A 14,788-nucleotide genomic window follows, 5' to 3' on the forward strand; every position below is an offset into this window, starting at 1 on the left:
AGCCCAAGCCCAAGAGATTGTTCAACAATTGCAATATAAGCTACCGATTAAATCGAGCGGGGTTTTGGTTTTAATAGGGTTTCATCAACAACCCGGGAGGAAGCTTTAGCGCGCAGCGGCCATGGTTCTGAAGTTCGTCTAATCCTTCCGTTTCTCGTTCTTTGTTTGATCTGATTGTCAATTTGGTTGCGTATGCTCTGTTTTTCTGGTTAGCTTTTCGCATTTGCACGTTCATCATTAACGCTTTAGAAAAACCTCTATACCGTTTTCCGAGTGAGGAATACGTTTGTCCTTGATAATCATCTTCCATTTAAGAAACCGAAGTTCATTTTAAGGAAGCATTCCGCTTGAAATTCGAAAGGAAAAGTTCAATAGAGAATGTCTGTTAGGCTTAAGTTAATTGGTCAAGAGGGTTGTTAGTTTGATTGAATCGAACGATATAGATGGGGAGTTCTTTGCTTCCGGGAACCATGGTTTATTGTTGTAATTTATTTTTGAACGAGCGACTGGCTTGGATGATATAGTATCATGGTATTGGCTTTTCAGGACTGAGCTGTGTCGCTTCAGTGGCTCCAAGATATACCCAGGGAGGGGCATCAGATTTATCCGGGCTGATTCTCAGGTGAAACAGATGAATTAACCTGTAGAATGGTGTTGGAGGTGGTGGGTATTCCCCTGTTTGTTTGACATTTTTTTCTCTGCCAATCTATCAGGTGTTCCTCTTTGCTAACTCAAAATGCAAGAGGTATTTCCACAACCGGTTGAAGCCTTCGAAGCTTACCTGGACAGCCATGTATAGGAAGCAGCATAAGAAGGTAAGGTAATATATTAGAGTGGGAAACGGAAGGTTCGTTATTAAGGTGCAGAGACTCTCCTTAGTAGACGTGTTTAAAACAATTAATAAACTAGGTAGTTCAGTAAGAAGTGTGAATAAAACATCCGTTAACCCTCTACTTAAGTCATTCTGCGTGAGTAATTTTTTTTGCGCGTTATATCATCGTCAGCCTCACGATTTTAAAACGGTCTATTCGGGGCTGTTACTCTCGCCGTTCTAGGACTTTAGAATGCGATTTTTGGAGTTTTTAGACAGAAGTTTTCACACCTTCCGACAATGCATCTTTTCCTTTTATCTTATTTTGACATTGGTTCAGGATATTGCTCAAGAGGCGGTGAAGAAGAGGAGACGTACCACCAGGAAGCCATACTCTAGGTCCATTGTTGGTGCAACTTTGGAAGTCATCCAGAAGAAGAGAGCCGAAAAGCCAGAAGTGCGTGATGCTGCCAGAGAAGCTGCTCTGCGGTGCATAACACGATTGAACTAGAATAGAAACACTACGGATCAAACACATGAATTTGCATTGAACCCATGTTCTGTTTTTCTATTGAATCGCAGGGAAATTAAGGAAAGAATCAAGAAAACAAAGGACGAAAAGAAGGCCAAGAAAGCGGAAGTGTTAGCCAAGTCCCAGAAGGCGCCAGGTAAGGGTAACGTTGCCAAGGGACCTGCATCCAAAGGTCCAAAGCTCGGTGGTGGCGGTGGGAAGCGTTGATGCCCTATTTTGTTATGTTTTGTCCTTTAAATTACAAGTTTTAGTGGATAGGACATCTGTTATGAGAAGTGGCCCCTATTAATTGGTAAACTTATTGTGTTTGAAAAGCTTTGCAATCCAGAAATGCATTTATTTTTGGTCTTCTCTGACTGACTTCCATTCTAATCTTAACACTCTTGTGTCCAATGCATTTACATATTATTCATCCCCTGGGGGATCTGGTTTTATTAGGTCAAACATTTAGAACCAGTCGAATTTAATGTTTCCACAGATGGATTTGACAGGTATATTTGAGAGGTTGAAGACAGATTTAAGTTGGTTTATTTTGTTTACGTGTTTGGCCATTGTGAATGGTCAGTGCCTATAAAGTGTGTGGTTCTGCTTATTTGATTTATTCATTTGGAGAAAAATCTTCCAACTATTTTCTCATATGGTCATGTTAACTTCTTGTAATGTGATTATATTTTCAAATTAACCCTTTAAACGTCGAGATGTTCGACGAGAACGAAAGACCAACTTGAGTAAGGATGTCGAAAGTGATATTGGATATGATTCAAGCATGAGTTTGGGTTTCTAATCTGAATAGTTAATCTCTTGTGCATTGGAAACCCTAAACCATATACTTATATGTGAGATGTGGGACAATATTTGTGCTTGGGTTGTTACAAATGGCATCAAAGTCGGACACTAGGCAGTGCTTGGGTTGTTACAAAAGGCATCAAAGCCAAACACTAGGCAGTGTGTCAGTGAGGACGGGACGCTGGCCCCCTGAGATCTTATATCGAGTGGATAGGAGAACTCTTATAAGGGTGTGGAATCAACAAGGACATTGGCCCTAGGGGGTGGATTGTGAGATCCGGTTGTTACAAATGGCATAAAAGCCAGATATTAGACAGGGTGTAAGTGAGGACACTAGACCCCAAGAGGTGAATTGTGATCCTATATTGAGTGGATTGGAGAACTCTTATAAGGGTGTGGAATCAACAAGGACGTTGGCCTTAAGAGGTGGATTGTGAGATCTCACATTGGGCAGACAGTGGCACGAAACATTCCTTATAAGGGTGTGAAACCCTCTCCCTAGTAGAGGTATCTTAAAATTGTGAGGCCGATAGGAATATGTAAGGAGCTAAAGTGGATAATATCTACTAGCAGTGGATCTAGGCTATTACAAGACATATATCTGAATGTTCAAAGATTATACTAGACTTTGTTTTCAAAAGTTTAGACCTATTTGGCTAAACTTATAATTCGACCTATACATCGTTAAGGGAATTGATATCACAATGCAAACCCGAACCATTGAACATATATAGATGATCATGAATTAGCGAACATAAAAGAGGAATTCAATTTATTAAAGTGGGATCTTGTTAGATGAGCACAGAAAGTTCAGATCATATAACCTCAACTCTTTGTTAACAAAATCATACATCAATATCTCCATTTGCTCCCCTTTTGTGTATAAAATTAAAACCAGATTTGAGGTGGTATGATCTGAACTCTCCAAACAGACCCCAAGACCCCATGAAATACTGATCATATTAGAAACTGTTAACTTTCAAACACTATTCTCTAAACCCTAATTTAAACTCTCACTTCACAATCTGATAAAAACAGAAGGCCAAAGCAAGCCCAACAGCCAAACCAAACAACCCTACTGGGGATGATATGTGGGTGGCAGAGAGCCCCAGAAAGTTGGAGACATGGGGTTGTATTCCTCTGTGTTGAACACATAGTTGCACTGCTCCGGTGGCGTCGGGTACTGGTTTGCTGCTGCTGTTGCCACCGCTCTTGGCTTGCTCGAGCAGCCAGCTCCGACGGAGGTGCTTTCCACCGTCTCCTCGCCCGACAAGTCAGTGTACACCGTCGATACTTGGTTCCTTGCAGCTTGAAGCTCTCTCAGCATACTCCTCAGCTTTATTACCTACGAGCGTGTCTCCGTTTAGGGTTAAAATTGATATAATTACGTTCGTAAAATCAAGAAATAGAAGTTTTTAGAAAACCCTAATCCACAAATGAAAGCCTGAATTGAGATCTTCACAAGATTTGTCACAATTTACCCTAACTTAAGGAAAGATTACCTCCTCTTGAAGCTTGTGTTTCTCTCTAGAAATGGCATCGAACTCTTGTTTGAGAGTATCGTAGAGATGCTCGAGCTGCTTCGCCTTCCACCTCGCACGGCGGTTCTGAAACCAAACGGCGATCTGGCGCGGCTGCAGACCGAGCTCCTTCGACAGCTTCTGCTTCCGATTGGGATCGAGCTTGATCTCCTCCTGGAAGCTACGTTCGAGCGACTCGAGCTGCTCGCTGCTCAGCCGCTTCTTCTTATCCAAATTTCCATAGCTATTCATATCCATCCCTGGAACCAGCCCTTGGAGCACGGTCTCAGACGTCCCCGCCATGGCCGAATGCTTCACATCGATGCCTGCTCATGGAAGCAACACACAGAGAGAAAATTATACAAATTCTCTTAGAAACCAAACTTTCTATATCTACAAATTTTCAATTTTAATTTTGTTTTAATCTTAGACGATCTAAGAGATAATCATCCCATTCTTCATTCTTCCCTCTATTCTGCATGGATCTGCAAGAGAATCAATTTCCAAAACATGAAATGCTTCAAAAAAACACAAATTGTTCACGATCTTCCACTTTCTGAGAGTTTAATGACAGTTCTAGTTCAAAGACAGCAACTTCTTTTGAAAATGGTCATAAAAAACCCTAAATAACTGCAAAGATTTGATTTTTATGATCTGGGTATGTTTTTTTACAAATCAAAACAACAAAAGATCAAATCTTNAAAAAAAAAAAAAAAAAAAAAAAAAAAAAAAAAAAAAAAACTGAAGAACCCTAAAATGAAGTGGAAATATTACCCTGATATTGTTCAAGATTATAGTTATAGAGAAAGCCAAAGGAAGATTCCGGTGGCCGAGAAAGAAAGGGTCTGAAACTTCCGGTGGCCCATTCCATATTTCCCGGTGACCGGAGATGACCTTTTCCGATCAGATAACAAAGAAAAAGAGATGAGATTTGTGAAAAATATGGAAAGATGGAAGTAAGAGTGGGAAATGAACTACAAATAGTGAGAGAGAGAGAGAGAGAGAGAGCTTAGGGCAGTTGAAAATTTAGGGCTACAGCTCAGGGTGAGAGTCAGCAGAGTTGAAAAGTGTTATTTTGTAGAGAGAGAGAGACAGCTATATATACGTATGTATATATATATATATCTATATATATATATGTATATATGTATATATGTATGTATGTAGAGACATAAATGTTAGTACTTGTCATGAAGCTGGCACAAAATTTCATACGCAAACTTGCCTATGTCTTCACCAACTTGGAGACACATAAAGGAGGAGAGAGAGAAAAGAGGGAAAATTATTCAATACAACTCTTACCGCGTCCACCCGAACGACCCGAACAATAATGTGGGTGTCTTCTAATAACTATCGTATGTTCTATTTGAAAAATTGCATGTCCCTAATAATCATTTTATTGATATAAATTTGAGATACTCTTCCAGCTTCACGTATGTTATCCCTAATAGTAATGACCTTCGACATTTGTAGGATTGAGACGTTTGTTCCTTAATTGTGCGATTCTTAGCTAATTATGTTTGAAATAAGGGTTTGAAAATAATGTGAAGTTATCGAAGTTACTCGAGAAAGTTGTTACAATGTGGTGTGATTAACAATTTTGCATCATTAGATCTATTAAAAGAGTATCTCAAATTTGTATCTAGAGGTACGTAAAATTTCGAAGTCACGTCTAATAATAACTAAATTGTCGATGGGGTCGTTATCTAATAATCGTGGATTTGAAATCTTCTCGTGATCTTATCCGATAGATTTGTCAATTTCTCTCTCATATTCTAATCTTCGAACATATGAGAGATTGAGACGTGTATTAGGTATGACATACTATAATTAAGAGTATTTGTATATAATTAATGCAAAGCTATATATTTATGTTAGTGACATAATTCAATTAATTAAGCTAAGTAATCTCTATTATATATCCTGACATGGGTCTTAGTTAACCTAATTATTATTTGGACCATAATTATTAATGCCAACATTTAAGACCAATGTTATTGAAACGTGGGGTTTATGGATAAATAGTGAGTTTGAAATAACTATTTTTTTAAATTAAATATATATATATATATATTTATAATAAATTCCAAAACAATTGGAACTCATTTTTTTTATTGTTTAAAAGTAATTTTAATATCTTTGAAACATGTTTTAAATAATCAAACTTGAATTAATAATAATGTCAACCACAAATTTATTTATTTATTATTATTATCATTTTGTTTTTATACTTGATATATATATATATATATATATATGAAAAAAAGAGCTATATAACTAAATTTCTATTAGAATGGAATATAGAAACTGACAGGTTAAATTCATTGAATTAATTCCATGATCAAATAATTTATCTAAAATTTTTATTAATTTGCATTAAATTTTTATAAACTAATTAATAGAATAGATGATTTTTTTTTTGGTAATTAATACGTGGAACCCACAAAGAAAAGGCCAGATTTGTAAGGGTAAGATTGAGACACGTAGCCTACCATAGATTTTGCTTCCACGTCGTACAATATAAAGTTACAATTCAGCGATTAATTTCATAATCATAATTAATTAATAATGTCTCCCCTTGTAAATACTTTCCCATTTTTGGGTTGAAATATCATTTTTTAAACTATATAGTAAAATTCAAAACTCATTTTAGAGATTTTATTTTAATAAAACTTTATATTTAATTTATTATAATGGACCCTTCTTAGCTTAGTTTTTTCTTACCCTAAACTTTGACTTAATCATACTTAATCACCCAATTTTAGACTAAAGTCAGATGGATTTGGTAACTTAATTAATCTTGTAATAATTGTCATAATGAAGGAATTTCAAATCCTTGTGGGCCATAACATATATTAAAAAAAAAAAAACATAAATTATTTATTTGTCATTATTTAATTTATCTTCATTCTTAGTATAAAATTAAAAATCATGTTATTTTCATATTAAATAAATAAATAAATAAATAATAATATGAGTAGGTATTTAATTTAAAATCTTCTTAATTAGGGGTTGAAGGCTTCACTTTATTAGGTGTTGAACTCATTTAACTCTTTTAATTGGGTAATGTCGTAATTAGTGTGTTATTTAAATCTAATTTTCTTTTTTAAAATAATTCTAAATTGGGTTTGGTTGAATTATTGAGAAATAGAAATTTCGTAGATGCTTTATAAAAGGTGCGGATTTGAATTTACTGAAAGAGGAAAATGGAATATAAAATAAAATAAATTTTATTTTAAAAATTTATGGACAATATTTAATTCAAATTTAATGGAGAAACTCTCATAACTACCACTCGTGGGAGAAAGTATTGCATTTAAAATTAAGCGTCTATATTTTAATTTTAAATTTATGGAGGTCACCATCAAATTTAAATAGATTATTAAATAAGATAAAATTACAATTTTAGTCATGATTGTGAGATTATAAAAAATTTAAATAATTTTTTTAATTGAGAAAATTAAAAAAAAAAAAAAAAAATTTTTGAATTACAATTTGGTGTTCAGGTGAGAGTTTTGAATTTTTCATTGAAAGCTCAGTCTGCTATTTACTACACGGATTTTAATTTGGAAGTGGGCAATAACCTAATAATTGAGTTCCAATATTTAAAGCCCAATATTTACCTTTTTTATTTTTTAAAATAATATAAATTTTAATTAAATTTACAGCAAAAACAATAATTCCCAACACAAATAAAAATTAAAAAAATTAAAAAAGAGACAAGACATCGCAACTGTCCAACCAAACAGCTCGGGCTGCGGAGGAATCATTATTATTTGTTTATAAAATGATGAAAATGATAGTTTATTCGATACTATGTTAGACGAACCACAATGGTATGATATTGTCCACTTTGAGCATAAGCTCTTATGGCTTTGCTTTGGGTTTCCACAAAATGTCTCATACCAATGGAGTTAGTATTCCTCACTTATGAACCCATGATCATTCTCTAAATTAGCCGACGTGGGACTTCCATCATCCAACACCTCGCCTCTCCCTTAATGGAGGCTCAACTCCTTTGGAGTCTTAGCCATTTTTTACTGATTTGAAGAGGCTTGACTTCTTTTTATTTTTTGACGGCCTTGGTCATGTTAGATAACTGTTTTATTTTTTATTTTTAGTAATTAAGTTTATAAAAAATTAAAATTAAGAAAAACAAAAAAAAAAGAAGAGAGAGAAAATAGAGAGGGATGCAGAGATAGCCGTGCCTAATGGCTAAATATTAAAAGCAAAAGATTGAGAATGCAAGATGAATAGATATTAGAAAGGAGGGTGCCTGGTCCTGCAATGGGTTGCTCATATTTATATCCCAACCCCCCTCTTATAATTCCACATTTACACGCAACCCCTTCTCCAGTTCATCTTTTAATCTCAATTCTTTCTTTACTTTTTTAATTTTACTTCCCAATATATCTTCACCTCTCCTTGTTTCTCCACTATATAGCTTTCAATTTTTGCTTCTTTTCCAGGGACAAAAATGTAATTTCAAAACTTTCTCACGTATTAGTCATGTTCAACCTAAAGATGTCACAAATATATGAGACCGAATAAATAATTTTTCCTTTTTCCTTTCGAGAAAAACAAAATATAAATTTGAAAGGCTTTGATTCCATTAATGAAAACGGATTTGTAAATGTATTTAATAATAAGGCGGTTTGGTTGGGTTTGGTTCGAGATATTTAGAACATTCAATTTTTTTTAACTGGTCGATTGATTCACAAATTTAAAGGGTTTGTCGTTGGTGTACGATTAAATAACGAGTGTAGTGTAGTTGAGATAGATTTGGTTGTATTGATGTTTGAGTGATTTGCACATTTCTCTGGCAATCTCTCTAGAAGCATACAAAACTGATGAATTAAGCATTGGAAAGTAGATCTAATAAATGTACTAAAGGATGAGGACAAACAAAAGCCACAAGAAAAGTGTGCATTTTCAACCTTGAAAACTTGTTTATAAATCTAGAGAATAGAGATCAAAACATCCAAATAATTAGTATTTTATCTGTTGAACTATGCTTGAATGATATTTTACTACACTCGAAGATCCACTTTTTGAGTTTGACAAAACAGGACTGGATTTGAGCCAACACAATCGTAAATGAACCGAACTTTAAACGAATTGACCTCATTCATTGGGGGCATAGCAATAACTGCATAATTCGTTCAACGAAAACGAAAACGAAATCAAAACATAACTATACTTCTTCCCCACATCATAGCCAGACAAGTGCATCATTAATACTACTTTTGAGGATGTCAAAGAGAAGAACCTGTTTCTTCTTTTGCTTTCAAGCCTCTCATCAAAACCAATGTGGTTGTGTGGGTTTGTCCTGTAATCCATTACAATACTCTATTGAATCTGCGGTTGCAAACGTATACCATTTCACCAGATATCCTTCAAAATCAGATTGGGATAAAGATAACAAAGCTGTTCACATTAGAATGTACATAACCAAAATCGACAGAGCGCATACCCATCGAGGAAAACCAAGACGACGAACGAAATGCCAAAAGCCTAGAAATGGTATCAACCTGTAAATTTCCATGTTATAATCCTTTGAGGTCAACTATGGAGGATTGCAGAAACATCTTTGGCTGACTACTTTTTGGAATTCCTCATGTTTTACGCTCTTTCAAGTTACTGGGAACGATAAATACAGAATCTACACAAACCCCACCTTTAGAATGCGTGCAGTCAATCTGTTTCATGGAAAATCTAATTTCCGTGGTCGATCCCGACTCGTTGACAAAGAATTCACCTACCTTGTATTCAATCCAACACCCACGCTTGTGGTGTTCACTTACATCAATAAATCTGTTCTCGTCTAAACAGAATTCATGTGCCGCTTGCTGTCCATCAGAAGTAGACATTTCGAACCGTACAGGCTTTACATCCCAACCGTGAGTATGCTCGAAGCTGCATCCACGTCGGCCGAGCCGCTTGTAGAACCTTCCAAGGTGAAGCCTGAAGGTCAGTGTATAGATATCAGCAGGAAAAGGGAATTTCACCATCCCATCTACTTCAAACCACCAAATTTGCTGCAGATATGCCACAACATTGAACCTGAAAAGATTGAGAAACATAAGAGATGCGCTATAATTTTGTAGGATACTAACGCTTTGCAAAATAACAATCAAATAGACACGAACTCTAGCAACCCTGCTTGAGGGAAATCACATTGCTCGGATGCACAAAACCCACTCATTAAAAATGTTATAAAAGTCTATAATCTTTCCTTGTTACTTCCCACACAATCTAAGGACCCCCACTTAGTTTCTGACTACATTCATTCACGTGTAAATGTAAGGGACTGATCATGAACTTTCTCAAGCACCTCATTCACTTTGAGTATATTGATATAAAACTGAATTCGTAAATCACCAGAACAACACCATAGATCCAAAAGAAAAGTTGTCCAACACAGGGCAACATTACACAAAATCTGACAAGGTTTAGTCTTTGATGCTTTGAGACTAAAGCAAAAGTTTAAGAGAGTCTTCATTTCTGGGAATTTCTAAATTTGTGTAATCAATGGAGATTGTCGTTAGCTCCCCACCAAAGAGAAAAAACATCCTGAAGCTGAAAAAAGCAATATTCACATATACAGTTCAAGATGCAAAATCCTCAGAAAAGACTTGATTTGTTCAAAAACATAATTCAGAAATTTGTTCAAAAGGTACATTAAAACCAAACCAAACATGACAGAAATACTATATGTCGAACCATTTTTGGAACTTATGAAGAGAAATTAAAATAAAAAGCTAACGACCAGTTCCATCCAGACAAACAATGAGTATGTTGAAAAAAAAAAATCATGCCCATGTCATCATCCAAGTACAAAACAAAAAGGAAGGAACTAGCAGCAGCACTGAGCAGTCTAAAACAACAAATATCAATGACAAACCAACAATTCAGTTTTTCATGCCCATCACAGCGAAGAAACATATTATCATTCTTCAGTAATATCACTCCTTATTTACCAAAAATCACATCAAATGCCTCCACCAACTACCAGTTTACTCACAAAACAGCATTTTGATAAATTGATACTTTAGTCACATATGACAGAACGAGTTTTCATCATATCCTAACAATTGCAGCAACAAAGAAACAAAATAATCAGAAAGAACCAGAGGAGTCAAAGAATTCAAAACCCAGTGGCATATGTAAGCCACTCACCTCCCGTCCATAGAGGCATAGATACATCTTCCATCAAAATGCAAACCACCTCTTTTGCAAGCAAATCATGAATAAAACTTTTCATTACTTGAACGAATTGGCTAATTCAAACCCAATTCAAGAGCAAAAAGCCTACAAAGACCAACTAAAAGTTACGTAATTAAACATCTATTGACCTCAGAGTGAAGAACTAAAATTTATATTTATAAGTTCCAAGCTAAGGATAATCCGAGTCTAACCGAGACTCTTCAGTCGAAATCCAATTCCAGTATCTTCTATCATCAATTCCAGTTATAGACATGGCCTTCGCTGATATTGACATGCAAATCTTTCCCGTGATTCTGTCCAGCCACACCTCCTGTAAAGGTTCAAAATTCCATAAACCAACATCCCTTCCTCCACAATTATACTCCCAAAAACACAAGAAGAGGGGGCGGGAGGAAATCAATTGTCGAACTCTAAAGGATCAACCCAGAAAAACCCTAACAAATAAATTCCAACCCAGAAAAAAAGTAACAGAAAGGAAATGAAATACTGCAATGGGGAAGACGACGAACCACCTTATTTCCATCATCGAATGGCACGGGCCGAGATAGCAGTGCGTATATGTCCTTTTTTGACAGATTTTGATACCGTTGGGGGGGCAGCAAATCGAGAAGATCTTGATAATTTGAAGGCAATTTTGATTGCCAAACGGAATCCGACGAGGCGGCGCCGCGAAACGCTCTGTTAAGCCGCGCAAGGTTGCAAATCTGTGGCGGAGTCAGGTAAAGAAAAACACAGGCGACGCAACTCTCGGGTATGTCTCCGAGGCCAGGATCGTTGGTGGAGCCATTGGCAACTTCAGCCAAGTACGAGAGCAAGGCCCCCATCGCCGCCGACTGCAGAGTCCCAAATCAATACCTCAATATTTCCCGCAATTTCTTCAGGTCATCGCTTAATCGCCGGCAGAAAAGCATTCAAGATTAGTTTATCACAAAACCGCGTCCCTCGTCCAACGGTTTTAGGAATTCGAAATCCGGACACGGATTTCCATGATACCCCACAAATAAATACAATTTCCAAAGAGAAGTTTTGGGCTTTTCGGACAGGAACGTGGATGGAGGAAAGGCAAATGGGGTTAAAACAAAAAGAGAGTGGCGAGCTACAAGAGAAGTAACGAAGAGAAATGAAACGACGCATCGGATTAGGATAAGAAAATGCACCAAATCGAAGAAATTTGAGAGGTGTTTGGAGGGCTAGCTCAGCTTGATTCGAAATCAAAATGGACCGTAAGATATTCAAAACAGAGAAGGTGGAAAAGGACGTGGAAGAAGGCGAGTGGTGGGTCGTTGGAATTACAGCTTTGGGATGAATTGAAATTGGGTTCTTTTGGTTTCGGCCATTGAAGAACAGTGAAGCCCCACTGCGGCGCTATGGATCGTCGATCTCGTCTCCTTTGTGGGTCATCAACTTTTGATGTAAAGCCGAAGGAATGAGAGATCTTTTCCCGTACTTTCGCACATTTTGAATCTGTTATAATTTCCTGATATGGGTCAAATATTCATCTTTCTCTGGAATATCCTTTTAACTAAATTATCAGGAGTCAAAATTTGGAGTTCACATTATCCAAAAAGTAAAAAGAAGAATAATTATTTAAAATGATGAAACATGATGTAGTCATTTTTTTCAATAACTAAGGAAGAGTAAAGCAAAAAAAAAAAAAGATTGTGGTTTTCGAGATACGTACGTGGAATAGCAATGTGTCTAACGGCGAGGCCATTTCCCAAACCAACAACAAAACACAGCCATTTCCCCCCTTCTTCTCTCCACAGGTTTCTTCTAAAAATACTGTGGGTTTCCAGTTTCCAGTTTTCATCTTTTTCCTCTACCACCCCGCTTACCTCCCAAAACCATGGGCGGTTTTCTGTCAACCAATTCCACAATCCACTCTTCCCAAACAGGCTGCCCCCTTCTATCTATATACTCTCTCTTCCATGGTCTCTTTCACTCTATCCAATAAGCCCACTGTTCTTCTCTGTCTCTCTCTCTAAGAACATTCTTCAAATTTTGAGTGTTCGGGACAGTCTTCAGATAACATTCTATAGCCAGTCAGGAATTTCTGTTTCTGGGTTTGTGTTTATTTCTAGATTTAGTAACGGTAAATCGAGAAAACTAGGGGGTGGTTCTAATGGAACCCAATAGTTTAGGCGGCGGCGGCGGTGCTAGTGGAGGGATGTTTCCCGGCATAAGTTCGTCAATGCTGGGATTGGAATTGCCACTTCATCAAAACCCCTCAAATCCTCACCAATTACACCACCCCCCAATGGTGTCATATGCTCCACACGAGGCCCACCACCAACAACAACCGCCGCCGGCCGCAGTGAAATCCCCATACCCGGCGAAGCCTAAGCCGCAGCAGTCGAATGTCAGCGACGAGGAGGAGCAGGGGTTAGCGGACGACAGCAACAGCGACGCCAAGAAGAAAATCTCGCCGTGGCAGAGGATGAAATGGACGGACATGATGGTCCGGCTGCTGATCACGGCGGTGTTCTATATCGGCGACGAAGGTGGGTCGGAGCCGATGGACCATGCCAGCAAGAAAAAACCAGTGGGGCTTCTGCAAAAGAAGGGGAAATGGAAATCCGTATCCAGAGCAATGATGGAAAAAGGATTCTACGTTTCACCGCAGCAATGCGAAGACAAATTTAACGATTTAAATAAAAGATACAAACGAGTTAACGACATTTTGGGGAAGGGCACAGCCTGCAGAGTCGTCGAGAATCACACCCTATTGGAATCAATGGAATTAACACCGAAAGTGAAAGAAGAAGTCCGAAAATTACTCAATTCTAAACATCTTTTCTTCAGAGAAATGTGCGCTTACCACAACACTTGCCGTCATGGCGCCGGCAACAGCGGCGGCAACGGTGCCAATACCTCACCGGAGGCGGGGGCAGAACCATCCCACCTTCCACAACAACAACAACAGCAACGATGCTTCCACGCGACAGAGACCGCTCCTGCCGCCACGGCCGGCGAGGGTTCGAAAAGCGGAGATGAGGAAGAGGAAGACGAGGATGAGGATGATGAATCGGAAGAAGAAGATGAGGAGGAGGAGGAGGAGGATATTGAAGGAAGTTCGAGAGTACAGGAAGAGGAGGAGGAAACGGAATCGAAGAAGAGGGGGAGAAAAGAAGGATTCACAGCAGGGATTCAACAGATGAGTGCGGAGGTGATGGGAGTTGTGCAGGACGGGGGGAGGAGCCCGTGGGAGAAAAAGCAGTGGATGAAGAGGCGATTGATTCAGCTAGAAGAGCAGCAAGTGAAATACCAATCGCAGGGCTTAGAGATTGAGAAACAGAGACTGAAATGGCTGAAGTTTAGGAGGAAGAAGGAGAGGGATATGGAGAGAGCGAAGCTGGAGAACGAAAAGAGAAGGCTGGAAAACGAGAGGATGATGCTGATGGTGAAGCAGAAGGAACTCGATTTGACGGATCTGCACAATTATCAGCAGCAGCAGCAGCAGCATTCCTCGAACAGGCGAGGTGATCCATCTTCGATCACAGGTTGAAGATGAAGAAGAAGAAGAAGAAAGGGATTAGGGTTTTTGAATTTGGGGGTTGAAATGTAATTTAAAATAATTATGAACCCCGTTTGGTTTGGTTTTTCAATATTTTATTTATAACTGATTAAGATTTTGTCTGATAGATGTCGGGTAATTCTGAATAAACCAAACAGAAGCTTTTCATCTTTTTTTTATTTTGTATTATTAATTATTATTTTTCCTTAATATATCATTTGGACCACACAAAAAGCTATTATTGGGCCCAGCCCATATTCGTGACCAAGCCCAACAAACAAGACAAAATCTTGAGCCCGTTGGGCTCAAATCTGGCCCAATTTAATTCCTTTTTCTTAGCGGTAAAATTGAAGGCAAATTAGAGGAATATTGCAAAAAAAAAAAAAAAAAAAAAAAAA

General features: G+C 37.6%; 4 protein-coding genes across 10 annotated transcripts; 2 read left to right on the forward strand and 2 right to left on the reverse strand.

The window, feature by feature from the left end:
* The first annotated feature begins 56 nt into the window (after nt 1-56).
* Nucleotides 57-1,696, forward strand: LOC111790910 (60S ribosomal protein L24-like). The gene is made up of 5 exons (XM_023672036.1): nt 57-132; nt 547-622; nt 714-815; nt 1,152-1,300; nt 1,394-1,696. Exons 1-5 carry the CDS (start codon nt 122-124, stop codon nt 1,548-1,550), a joined length of 495 nt encoding a protein of 164 aa, XP_023527804.1. The 5' UTR covers nt 57-121; the 3' UTR covers nt 1,551-1,696.
* A 1,181-nt stretch (nt 1,697-2,877) lies between these two features.
* Nucleotides 2,878-4,618, reverse strand: LOC111790911 (putative homeobox-leucine zipper protein ATHB-51). Of its 2 annotated transcripts, none has more exons than XM_023672037.1 (3): nt 4,424-4,618; nt 3,632-3,975; nt 2,878-3,474 (listed from the first exon to the last, which is right to left on the reverse strand). In XM_023672037.1, exons 1-3 carry the CDS (start codon nt 4,518-4,520, stop codon nt 3,205-3,207), a joined length of 711 nt encoding a protein of 236 aa, XP_023527805.1. In that variant the 5' UTR covers nt 4,521-4,618; the 3' UTR covers nt 2,878-3,204. The 2 variants fall into 2 exon arrangements, with proteins under 2 accessions (XP_023527805.1, XP_023527807.1); XM_023672039.1 differs by having other exon boundaries at nt 3,632-4,134; nt 4,424-4,510.
* Nucleotides 4,619-8,621: 4,003 nt separating this feature from the next.
* Nucleotides 8,622-12,732, reverse strand: LOC111790913 (F-box protein PP2-A15-like). Of its 6 annotated transcripts, XR_002814588.1 has the most exons (6): nt 12,558-12,732; nt 11,386-12,340; nt 11,068-11,186; nt 9,123-9,712; nt 8,919-9,007; nt 8,635-8,798 (listed from the first exon to the last, which is right to left on the reverse strand). XR_002814588.1 is itself a non-coding variant. In XM_023672043.1 (4 exons), the coding sequence occupies exons 2-4, from the start codon at nt 11,698-11,700 to the stop codon at nt 9,265-9,267; spliced, it is 879 nt and encodes a 292-aa protein (XP_023527811.1). In that variant the 5' UTR covers nt 11,701-12,340; nt 12,558-12,732; the 3' UTR covers nt 8,748-9,264. The 6 variants fall into 6 exon arrangements, 2 of the variants coding, with proteins under 2 accessions (XP_023527811.1, XP_023527809.1); XR_002814587.1 differs by having other exon boundaries at nt 8,622-9,007; XR_002814586.1 differs by having other exon boundaries at nt 8,622-9,043.
* A 231-nt stretch (nt 12,733-12,963) lies between these two features.
* Nucleotides 12,964-14,569, forward strand: LOC111790912 (uncharacterized protein DDB_G0283697-like). Its single transcript, XM_023672040.1, has one exon. It carries the CDS (start codon nt 12,999-13,001, stop codon nt 14,379-14,381), a length of 1,383 nt encoding a protein of 460 aa, XP_023527808.1. The 5' UTR covers nt 12,964-12,998; the 3' UTR covers nt 14,382-14,569.
* Nucleotides 14,570-14,788: the final 219 nt, after the last annotated feature.

This window comes from Cucurbita pepo, chromosome LG03 (genome assembly GCF_002806865.2).
Source record: "Cucurbita pepo subsp. pepo cultivar mu-cu-16 chromosome LG03, ASM280686v2, whole genome shotgun sequence".
Taxonomy (NCBI): domain Eukaryota; kingdom Viridiplantae; phylum Streptophyta; class Magnoliopsida; order Cucurbitales; family Cucurbitaceae; genus Cucurbita; species Cucurbita pepo.

Excerpts from the sequence above, each read along its gene's own strand:
- LOC111790910 (XM_023672036.1), top strand. Across the intron at positions 816-1,151 it reads ATAGGAAGCAGCATAAGAAG|GATATTGCTCAAGAGGCGGT; the intron begins GTAAGGTAATAT and ends ACATTGGTTCAG. Across the intron at positions 1,301-1,393 it reads GCCAGAGAAGCTGCTCTGCG|GGAAATTAAGGAAAGAATCA; the intron begins GTGCATAACACG and ends ATTGAATCGCAG.
- LOC111790911 (XM_023672037.1), bottom strand. The coding sequence starts at position 4,520 with ATGGAATGGGCCACCGGAAGTTTCAGACCCTTTCTTTCTCGGCCACCG. Across the intron at positions 3,976-4,423 it reads TAATCTTGAACAATATCAGG|GCATCGATGTGAAGCATTCG; the intron begins GTAATATTTCCA and ends TTCCATGAGCAG. Across the intron at positions 3,475-3,631 it reads AACACAAGCTTCAAGAGGAG|GTAATAAAGCTGAGGAGTAT; the intron begins GTAATCTTTCCT and ends ACACGCTCGTAG.
- LOC111790912 (XM_023672040.1), top strand. The coding sequence starts at position 12,999 with ATGGAACCCAATAGTTTAGGCGGCGGCGGCGGTGCTAGTGGAGGGATG.
- LOC111790913 (XM_023672041.1), bottom strand. The coding sequence starts at position 11,700 with ATGGGGGCCTTGCTCTCGTACTTGGCTGAAGTTGCCAATGGCTCCACC. Across the intron at positions 11,187-11,385 it reads TCGATGATGGAAATAAGGTG|GAGGTGTGGCTGGACAGAAT; the intron begins GTTCGTCGTCTT and ends GAACCTTTACAG. Across the intron at positions 9,713-11,067 it reads ATTTCGACTGAAGAGTCTCG|GTTCAATGTTGTGGCATATC; the intron begins GTTAGACTCGGA and ends CAATCTTTTCAG.